This window comes from Orycteropus afer, unplaced genomic scaffold, assembly GCF_000298275.1.
Source record: "Orycteropus afer afer isolate SDZICR_OR568_19922 unplaced genomic scaffold, OryAfe1.0 scaffold00130, whole genome shotgun sequence".
Taxonomy (NCBI): Eukaryota; Metazoa; Chordata; class Mammalia; order Tubulidentata; family Orycteropodidae; genus Orycteropus; species Orycteropus afer.
Window position 1 is genome coordinate 3,172,178 of NW_006921717.1, and position 10,516 is coordinate 3,182,693.

Consider the following 10,516-nt stretch of genomic DNA (forward strand, 5'->3'; position numbering starts at 1 on the left):
TCTTGCTGAAGGTCTCCTTTTTTACTGAGCAGCCATTCTGCCAAGGATGATGTCCTAATCCAGGGCCTAGTCCCTCTGACACGTCCAAAGCATGTGAGACAAGTCTTGCCACCCTCACTCGTAAGGACGGTTCTGGCTGTACTTCCTCCAGTCAGATTGGTTCGTTCTTCTAGCAGTCCATGGGACTTGCAGTATTCTTCGTCAGCACAACTCAAAAGCATCAACTCTTCAGTCTTCCTTATTCACTGTCCAGCTTTCACATGCACACAGAGTGACTGAAAATACCATGACTTGGGTTAGGTGCACCTTAGTCTTCAAAGTGACATCTTTGCTCTTCCAACACTCTACAGAGGTCTTTTGCAGCAGATATGCCCAGTGCGATAGGACACTGAGAAGACAAACTATGAAATAAGCAGACCTAACAAAACCTCACGTTTCATGTGATGATCTGATATGGCTTTTTCATGTTCAACTGCCGACCTCACGTTCCATCATTATCGCCTTAATATAAACAGTGTTTGGATTATTTTCCAGTTACCAAGGGATGAGCAAAGCTGATCCATGACTTCTGGATCAGAGCTTTTACTTTTATTATACGATTATGGTCAAAACTAACATTTTCATATTATTTATATACACATCAACAGAAATTCAAGAAAATGAACAGCATGAAAAGTACAGCACTTGGGCGTGCACACACACACACACAAACGTGTCTGGAAATACATTCATCAAAAGGTAAACTTGGTTACTTATGGGTGATGAAACTCTGAGTGGTTTGTTCTCATCTTCGTATTTGTCATTTTTTCACTGACTATTTTAAAAGGGTATCAGTTTTCTAATGACAACAACCTTGATGCTTTTTGTTTGAAGAGACATGGTAGAGTGATAGAAGCGGACAAAAACCTTCCTCTAGTGAAAAACCAGAAGCAGCTGAGAAAGAAAAATACAGGATGGTGCTCACCTCAGGAATGGGCGAGTTCAGGCCTGGGATCTTCAGGTTGGGGTACGACGGGGGTGGTCCGTATCGCTGCATGGCAATCAGCCACGGGGGAGGGACCTTGTGGGCATTCTGCAGAGGGAAGAACAGGACACCATCTGCCCAGCCCCATCCCCGTGTCCCCTTCCACATCAGCCCCCGCTCCCCGCCACCTTCCCCAGCCATGAGCTGACACTCACTGGTCCTACTGGCATCCCCAAGGAGATCCTCAGCTCATCAGACAGATCTCCTGGCTTCTTCTCCTTCAGCCGCGTCTCAAACTCCTTCCCCTGAGGGATAAGCAGAGCAGGCTGCACTGTGGACACTGACCAGAAGCTCAACGGCCAGAGGACAGGAAGACAAAGATGAGGTGTCTGACCCACATCTAGTACAAAATCCCACTGAGGAAGGGTTCCCACTCTGATTGCCATCACTTCTTTCTGCGGCTAAAATAGGGGAATGAACAGCAGCAGTAAAGGGGGGAAACAGCACCACTCCCAGAAACGTCATTAACCCACCGTGAGAACGCGGCCACGTCTCAGGACCCATTATCTCAACTGTAAAATGATGATCTTGAAGATCCTTCTGCCTTGAAAATTCCGTATCAGGATGACAGTATTTCAAGAGTCAGGGAAAAAACTACCCCAAACAGTAATCGTTTCCTAAAAAGTAACTGGAACTTGGCCCCTGTACCTAAACCACCCACCGTGAACAATTCATGCTTCAGACACGTTCTGCCATCTCTACCCCTGAACGGTCTCGTTTACGATCCCAGATTCCCTTCCATCCCAGGAGAACAACAGGCAATTCTAAGGCAGAGAGGTCACTGCACCCAGTTGGAAAGCCCTCTGAGCGCTCCCGCACCTCGTAGTACAGGTCCCCGTGGATGGTCAGCTTCGGCTTGGTCTGCCACTTGAAGAAGGCATCATGCAGCTTCTGGTAGTCGATGTCGATCTTCCCCATCTTAGGCCGGACCTTCTCTCGCATCTTTGACTTCATGGTCTTCTGTTCTTCCTGTGAGGAGGACAGGAGGCACCATGAGAGTGTGAGGAGTCTTCTAGGCAGACACAGGGAAACGGAGCCGACTCATTCCGAAATTCACCAAAACCCTGTCTCCTCCATCACGTCAGCGTTGCCTGACACATGTCAACCAAAAGACTTACTACGCAAAGTCAGCCTTAACTACCCACACACGTCCAAAAAGCTATCTGTCCAGGGACGGTAACACTCGCTGCCTCTGAAGACCTGGGTGACTAGCACGTATCTGGGAGGCAGAGTCTGCACCTTCTATGCTTTTGTACCTTCTGTATCTTTGTGCCACGTGCAAGTGTTACCTATTAAAACTATTTATGTGAAAATTCTAAAGTCCCACAACCGCCACGAATCTCTGACCAGAGAGCATCAGGTTGACGACACCAGCTGCAGTCAATTCAGACCTGTGGTAACCCCACAGGTGGCGGGCAGTGCTGTGCTCTCAGGGCTCTTGAGGGCGGAGGTTTCTGCGGCAATAGACGGCTAGACCTTTCCTCTAGGGAACCGCCAGGTGGACTCAAACTCCCGGCCTCTTGACCAGCAGCCGAGCATTCACTGTGTGCACCACCCAGGGACAGGCGGACGTTAACGGGAGGGGACACACACACACACACACACACACACACACAACTGAAAGCAGCCTGTAAGGAGAGGAGCAGGCACGGCAAAGGGAAGCAAAGCGAGCCGGCCAAGGGAAGGCGGAGGGAGGAGAGGACACGGGGCACCACGGAGCCACTCAGAACCAGGAGGCTCGGCGCGGACAGGAGAGCACGCACGGAACACGGCATGGACAGTACAGCACGCTCTGAACACAGATGTGAGGTCTGCCTTTCAGGTGATGCCACCCTGCCCGCCCTTCCTGCCAAGTGTCACGTGTAGGGTGATTTCTAAGCTGCAGAAGGAAAGTGCAGACTACAGGCAACAGGAGTCCTCTCAGCGGCCACTAGCCCAGCTCTGAGACCCGCCTCACCTTCTCCTGCAGGGCCTCCCTCATCTCCTGGATGCCCGTGCGCTTGATGAAGTCCGGCAGCTCGAAGGGGGGCTTCTCGATGCCCCGCTTGCCCTGCAGATACTTGCGCTTGAAACACCAGTGGCGCGGCACCGGCACAGAGTTCCGCGTGGCCTTGAGATGGACCAGGAGCTTGGGGTCCTGCGCCGTCACATCGTGCATCTCCACCACGTCAGGCCGAGCCACCAGCTGGAAAACACGCAGCCCCGCCCGCACCTCTAGAACCCCAGCCCCTCACGGGCACGGTTTCCTTCTCTCCCCTCAGAGGACCCGAGTCACCCAGGTCTCCTTCAACGCCCTCCACAGCACCCCACAAAGCACAACTCTCCTCGCCGGCTCCCAGCTGGGCCAGTTCCCATCTCACCTGCTTGAGCTCGGCCACTGTGAAGCGGTTCATCCGGCGCAGCTTCTTCTTGGACAGCTTGGGGGCTTCGGGCTTTTTCTCCTAGGACAAAACCATCCTCTCTGTGGAGCAGGACGCTCCCGTGTGAGTCGAACCGCCCCAGCCGCCCCGAAACGGACGCCACCAGAAGGAGCCTGCCCCGGCAGGCCTCCCTACAGGTCCTCGCTGGGCGTGCTCAGCCACCTATCCCCAGGGCATGGGCTGCAAGTAGCGGGGGGACCTCACCTGCTCGTCATCACTGCTGTCATCCTCACTGTCCTTGTGCTCCTCCTCAAAGCCCTTCTTCTTAGGGGCCGCAGAGTTCTCCAGTTTGTCCAGTTTCTCCGGCTCCTTCTCCTTCTCCTTCTTCACATCATCAGTGAGCTGAGGAGGCAGCGGACGACATGGAAGCCGGCCCCCAGTGCCCGACCCTGGTCCCCAGTTTCAGTGCAGCGCCCTGCACTGAGAATCGCCGCCCTTCAGTCTCCTGGCCTGCTCCCTCCCACCGCGCTGCCCCTCATACCTTGAAAGCCTCAAAGATCCTCTTGAAGAAGATGAAGTTGGGCTCGTAAATCTCAGGTTCTTCAGTCACGTACTCGATCTCCACGTCAGCAGCCGAGGAGTCGGAGCTCCTTGGCCGGGCCGCGTCTTTCTCTCGGTCCCCCGAGCTCTCTGACGACACCCCCCGCACCCGCTGGGGCTTTTTCTTCTTCTTTCGGTTCCGACGCTTCCGGTTCTTCTGTAAAGACAGGGAAAACCGACCGAGTCAGAGAACCCAAGCACCATGCCTAACCCTGGTCCCTGATCCTCACCCAATTCCCTACAAGTTCCCCACTCAGCCTTTTCCCAAGGGGAAAATCTCATGAAATGGTTGACAAAGAGGCCTTAGAGTCAAGAGCCCAAAGTGCCGTCACTCTCAAGCGGTGGATGTGAGGAAACCACATCTCTCAGAACCTCAGCTTGTTGTCTACAAAACAGGGGCAGTGACAGCGCTCGGAACCCAAAAAGACTTGCAGCAATTAAACGACACAACACCTGTGAGACACTCAGGACCCAAAGGGGTGCAAAACAGCAGCCCCTGCTGCCTGAACACCTGCCACTCTGAGTATGTGAGTGCCACCATCTCCTGACGGTCCCTCCAGGCCTCGCCCCCTACCTCCTTCTTAGACAGGGACACTGTGTCCTCTTCAGTCTCCGAAGCCGACTGGCCCAGGGACGAGCGAGTGTCTGTTTCCATCTCCTCTTCCTCTGTAAGGAACAGGCAGCCATCAGAATCCTCCCAGGGGACCAGCCCCTCGCACAGTAACCCTCCCTCGAAGGCCCTCCTGGGACCAGCATGACGGGCTGTGGCCTGGCCTCCCCACTCCAGGCCTGCGCAGTGGGCCTCAGGATGCGCGACCGCGCTCACCCTGCTGGGAGTTCATCTCCTCCTGGCGGCTCTCCTTCAGCTGCAGGATCTTTTCCAAAGCCTGGGGGATCTTGGGGCCCACAGAGGGGTCGTCCATCTGCCAGAGCCAACCCAGTCAGAGGCACACTCACAGCACCTTGTCCTCTCACTTCCACCTGTTGTTGTTCTAGGAAGGCTGCTGGCCAGGTGTGGTCATCACAGCCCGCGGGCAACACCACGGGCCTCAGCCAGGGTCAGCATCCCCCAGTGACCCCCAGAATGTCTCCGGACCCCACTGCCTACCCTACCCTGAATATATCTTAACAGTGTGGCTTGCCACTCAACCCCAGGAGCCTAAGCTCCGCCACCTTCTTCGAGACTCTAAAACAGTCCCCTTCTAAGTCACCGTTCCCTCCCCGGGGAAGAGATTGTTCTAAGTCACCATTCCCTCCCTGGGGAAGAGATTGGCAGTCTCACCTCCCTGTTCTCATCTCCAGGCGGGGGTGGGGGCCCACGAGGTCGGGGAACAGGGGCCCCCATGGGCAAGACAGTGGGAGTGGGGCCCACCGGAGCAGCCACTGAGAGAAGGAAAAAAGAAGACTGACGTGAGAGGAGGCAAAACTCATTACAAAAAAGTACCTCCCCCGCTGCAAGTCAAAGGGATGGCTACTCTTCAGGACGGAGACACCAGGAAGGTGCCCAGGAGGACGCCTGGTGTCCTGGTAACGTCCTCGTACTTACTTGGTCCAGGTGCTAGTAAGTAGTACAAGTGTGGTCAGTTTTTGAAAACACTTCACTTAGACATTAAATACACGTGGTACGTGACACACGCTCAGATCAGGAGTTTGTACGGCATTTCCGACCCCCTTCCTCACCCTTCCCTTCCATTTCCAGGGCCTTACCCCGCGGGCCCAGAGGAGTGCGAACCCCCATCTGGCCCATGTCCTGTGGGGGCCGCGGGACCGGGGTGCCCAGCTTGGCAATCTCCTGCTGCCGCTCCTGCTCCAGCAATACAGCCGCCTGCAGAGGGAAAGTGGGGTGGAAACAGCTTGGAAATCCATCTGGTAGGAAGCCCTGGCCATGCTGGCTCTCAGCCTGGTAACAATCCCAGAGAGACAATCGGGAACCACTCAGGTCTGATTCCCCCCCACCCCTACACTTCCAGGCTGCTGATCCAAACAGAGGCACCCTCTCATCCCAAAGAAAAGTCCCTGCATAACACCAAGAAAACCCTGGGACACTTCCAGTTCCAGCATCAAGTTCAACATTTCATTAGATACTGCCTTCTTTGTTTCCACTGACAACCTTCTTCCCCAAAAGGTAACGTTCAGTTACTCAGAAAAAACTATAAATTCTGATCTCACGTCTATCCCTCAAAAAAGGAAAAAAAACAAACTCAGTCCCATCAAGTAAATTCCGACTCAGCCACTCCTCAGTGTCTGTAACAAGCACTAAGACAGTACCCTAGAAGCACTAGTAGTCCCTCACTAGCTTCTAACGTTTCTTTTCAAAATTCCTTCCCAAGGTACCTAAACAGATGTTATGCAAAACCAGCAGGGGTCAATAAAGTTCTAAGAGGCCAGAGGGTTTTGGCTTTATGGGCCTCAGAGCTGTATCACATGTACATTCTCAAACAGTCCTTTTAAAAACAAAAACCATGCTCTGTAAACTTTCACTCAAGTCACAGTAAAATTGGGGGGGGGGGGCATAAAAACCATTCCTAGCTCATAGGCCACATAAAACTAGGCCATAGGCCCTAGCTGCCAACCCCTGGACAGATGGAAAAATGTAATTAGTTAGAAGATAATGGAACTCAGTTGAGGATGACCTAACTTCCCAGGAAAACCTGAATGGTGCATCTCGTTTGGGGCATTGGAAACCCTAAGTGATAGCCAATACACTGAACCGTGAGGTCAAAGGTTAAGGAGAAGGGCATTACCCGCTTCTGCTGCTCCAACAGCTCATGTTCCTTCAGTGTATGGTCTCCCTGCTCAAAGAGAAAACGAGCTCATAGCGGCACTGAGACCCCAGGCCTCTACCACCTGTGCTTCCTTGGGCCTCACACAGCCTAGGGCCTACGTTCTCATCTTTGGTCCCAGGATGCAGCTCTCCCTGGAACCCCACCCCCCAGGGGCCTGGCGAGGCCTCGCCCCAGGCTTGCACCCACCCACCTGCTTGGCGCGCTCCTCCTGCTGCATCAGCAACGCCGCCTGTTGCTGCGCCAGCTTCAGACGCTCCTCCTCGGACAGCGCCACAGGCTCGCCCACGCGGAGAGGCGGAGGCGGCCCCAAGTTCGGGGGGGGGGGCCCCCCTGCCATAGGAAAGCCAAGGCCGAGGCCTGGGGGGGGTGGGGGCGGGGGCGGAGGAGGCTGCAGAGGGGGCAGTCCCATGGGTGGCGGCGGCATGGGAATCCCAGACAGCTGTGGAGAAAGCGTGTGCATCAACCCGGAAGCATTCATCTACTCATTCTGCAAATTATCTACTGGGTGCCGGACTCAACATCAAATAACACATGGTTCCCTTTCCCCCCTGCTTAACACACGAGGAAGCCCAGTGGCTTAACGGTTAAGCATTCGGCTGCTAACAGAAAGGCTGGCAGTTCAAATACACCCACGGCATCACAGGGGGAAAGCCTTGGCAATCTGCTCCTGTAAAGACTACAGCCCAGAAAACCAGCCTAGAGAAGACTATTGTCACAGCCTCGTTAAGCTAACTCTGTTGTCACAGCCTAGAAAAAAAACTGCCACACGGGGTCACTGTGACTCAAAAGCAACTCCACCCCACCTATGGACAACCACCTTAACTGAATAGCAAGTTGAGGGACGCTGTTAAAAGCCATCTAAGGACTTGTCATCCCATCCCCTGAGGTCAATAACCCCAGGTTAGAGCCATTGCTAGATCAGAAAAACGCTGAAACTGAAATGGTTTACGCAAGTAGGAACCAAAAGGCCAGGGCACCCAGCAGACCCCAACGACCCATCAAATGCAGGGGGTACGCAATCACAGCAGGGAGGTAGCCTTCAATGCCCCACTGAACAACATGGAAACTGTGCCCTAGAAGGGCAAGGAAGGGGGTTGTGGTGGTTGTGTTTGTGTGTCAACTTGGCTGGGCCTGGTTGAGTGGCTGGGCAGCTGGTGGTAGTTATTCCCCAGGATGAGACTGGCAATCAACTCCACGGTGGGCTCTACCACAAGCAGCTGAGTAGAGCTGCCTTTGGGATGTGGCCTGTTTCCTGTATACAAGGAGAAGTCTTGAGAATGGTCTCTAACCTAATGCACACTTGGACCCTGCATGTAGCCATGTCGTTGCTCAGCAGCCTGCTATGTTCTGCCAACCTTGGGACTTACAATGGACTTAAGTTAGTAGCCTGCTATGTGGTTTGGTAACATCGGGACTGTGCCTTTTTACTTGTCAACCTTGGGCTTGTCAGCCTCAGCAGCCAGCAGCTGTCTGAAGAAATGCCTCCAGCTCCAGTGGGCTGGGAGTAGGAGGCAGAGCTGGACCCCAAGGTTGAGGGGCTTTCAGCCCCTAGAGCCTGGCACTTTGAGCTTGGACTTAAAGCCTCCAAATTATAAGAATAAACTCCTGTTTGTTAAGGCCATCTCATTGGTGGTATATATTCCTGCCAGAGAAGCACTAGGGAACCAGAATAGGGGTGTTTACTTCCATCTGGGGGAGGATCCAGTTAGAATGACCAACACAATCTGAAAGAGCAGACCCTAAGGAATGACGCACACTCAGAACCAAGAGAGAACTGAAGCCCTCAGTGTGTCCCGGCAGTACCACCCTGCCCAATCTGCCAAGTGCATCTGGGTCCCCTGCCTGTGAGAAGAGGGGCCTGCGCCCTGGGTAGGAAGGACCTTATGAAGTTGGAACCACCTCCTCACCTGTGCTGACATGGGAGGGGGCGCAGCTTTGTCCCCATCGTCCCTTCTCAGAACAGGTCGATTCAGCACCATGCCAGTCTGCAAAAATAAAGACCTCCAGATCACGTCAAGAAGCACGATTCCAGTAAACAATGTTGCGGATTCAACAAAATGTACCCAGTGCCCGTGCGCCAGAGCGCGGACACTGAGGGGGAGACCAATAAGTATAAATCCATGACAACAGGCAAAGGCAAGAACAAGCAAGAGACAGCAAAAAGTGCAAGGCCTTGCTCTGCGGAGGGACACTAAGAAATAAGACCGACGCGAAGGATCAACGCCCCCTCGACAAGCTCCGCCTGTCGCGACGTCCCCGCGCTGGCACTTACCTGGCGGGTGTAACTCTGCAGCCGCTCCACCAGCTCCTCGCGACTCCCTGCGGGGCAAAATACTGAGTCAGTAACCAAGTTTGGGCCGAGGCTGGCCGGGTCAGGCTAGCTCGCCAGGTCGGGCCCAGAGGCCCGTCTCCGGAGTAACCAGGCTCCGCTTCTCCCCAGGCCCACGCAACTCCCTCTGACTTTCCACGCTCCTAACCCTGGATCGGAGCTCCGATCTCTGCCAATTTAGCCTGAAGTTCCTGGGCAGCCCAGGCGCCATAATGCCCTGGGGGTGGCGGCGGCGGCAGCTGCAATTCCCCTTTGGGAGGCTCAGGATGCTCGGCCGCCATCTTAGCCGCAGGAAGGCGCGCGACCAAACCGGATGCCCGCAAGAACCCTCGGGCCCACTTCCCGGAACTTCCGGAGACGACATACGCCACGTCCGCTGGCTGGTTGGAAGGCCGTCTTGCTGGAGCCCCACCCCCTGCCGTCTGCTGGGAAACGTGGTTCGCCAGCACTCGCTCCCTCTCTCCAATAGTCACCAGAAGGCCCGGTCGCGAAGCTTTCTGGGAGTTGTAGTACGCAGCTCACGGCCGCTGGGGGTGCAACGACGGGAAAATGGTGCTTATCACAGCTCGGGGAAACTCTGGGTTCGGGCGATGCTACGGGCAAAGCTGTCCTGTCCCGAAGGACGCTGTCTGTGTCTTGCCTGCCGGAGCGCAGAGTATCAGCCTTCAGGCCTGACTCCCCGATTAGGCGTCAGGCCAGGACGCTTGCGTTCCCAAGGAGTCCCGGGAGGCCCTTTCCCCCGGTGGCCGCGCGTTGCGGGCGCCAAGCGGGAGGCTGGAGCTGATGTCTGTGATAAAACAGTGTGTGATTGTCTGCCCGCCCCCGGCCCAGACATGGATGAATGGATTGAAAGGGGACCGGAGCCGGGAGAGGAGCGAGCCTGCCCGGGCTGAGCTCCAACTGCCGGCCTGGGGGAAGGGCGACACCATAACACCTTTCTCCACCTTGCGGGTGGGCTGAGATGTCGTCTCCTCCGCTAAACCTCCCTCTTTCCGATCCTTGGAGCTCTCATAACACCTTCAGACCTCTTTTAGTTTTAACCTTGTCTTTTGCCCCTTCCTGCACTCCGCCATCCCCAAGAATGTGAACAGGTACTTGGTCTTTTTGACGTGTTGCAGCGCCTGCCATTCAAGAACCACTCAATAAAATTAGTGAAAAGAGTAAAAGAAACAGTCTTTCTTAGTCCAAACTCGGAACCTTCTTCGCTGGGCTCCTCCAGCCCAGTGGTGGAGACCTCATTCTCCACAGATACACCCCAAAGTGGTCCCTGCTGCCTGACAGGGGGATGGACAGATGCTATGCGTCCAAGTACACGAGAATGGTGCTCAGAACAGCTCCGGGAAACTCTGGGTTCTCGCGATGCTACAGGTTACCTGCTACCTGCCCAGCTTCCAGCAATTGAGTATCGCTCCTCCCC

At 54.8% G+C, this 10,516-nt stretch overlaps 1 protein-coding gene across 1 annotated transcript in view; it reads right to left on the reverse strand.

Annotated features, from left to right (window-relative positions):
* The window catches only part of SF3B2 (splicing factor 3b subunit 2), a 14,789-nt gene extending 5,409 nt beyond the window's left edge, over positions 1-9,380 (reverse strand). The window contains exons 1-16 of the mRNA XM_007944746.2: positions 9,248-9,380; positions 9,043-9,089; positions 8,678-8,755; positions 6,961-7,209; positions 6,729-6,779; positions 5,692-5,809; positions 5,267-5,367; positions 4,811-4,907; positions 4,559-4,650; positions 3,926-4,141; positions 3,649-3,786; positions 3,385-3,465; positions 2,982-3,209; positions 1,844-1,993; positions 1,180-1,269; positions 965-1,072 (exon numbers count right to left, since the gene is read on the reverse strand). Of these exons, the coding sequence (XP_007942937.1) occupies positions 965-1,072; positions 1,180-1,269; positions 1,844-1,993; positions 2,982-3,209; positions 3,385-3,465; positions 3,649-3,786; positions 3,926-4,141; positions 4,559-4,650; positions 4,811-4,907; positions 5,267-5,367; positions 5,692-5,809; positions 6,729-6,779; positions 6,961-7,209; positions 8,678-8,755; positions 9,043-9,089; positions 9,248-9,380 (1,977 nt within the window). The remainder of the gene's footprint in view (positions 1-964; positions 1,073-1,179; positions 1,270-1,843; positions 1,994-2,981; positions 3,210-3,384; positions 3,466-3,648; positions 3,787-3,925; positions 4,142-4,558; positions 4,651-4,810; positions 4,908-5,266; positions 5,368-5,691; positions 5,810-6,728; positions 6,780-6,960; positions 7,210-8,677; positions 8,756-9,042; positions 9,090-9,247) is intronic.
* Between the last annotated feature and the right edge of the window lie 1,136 nt (positions 9,381-10,516).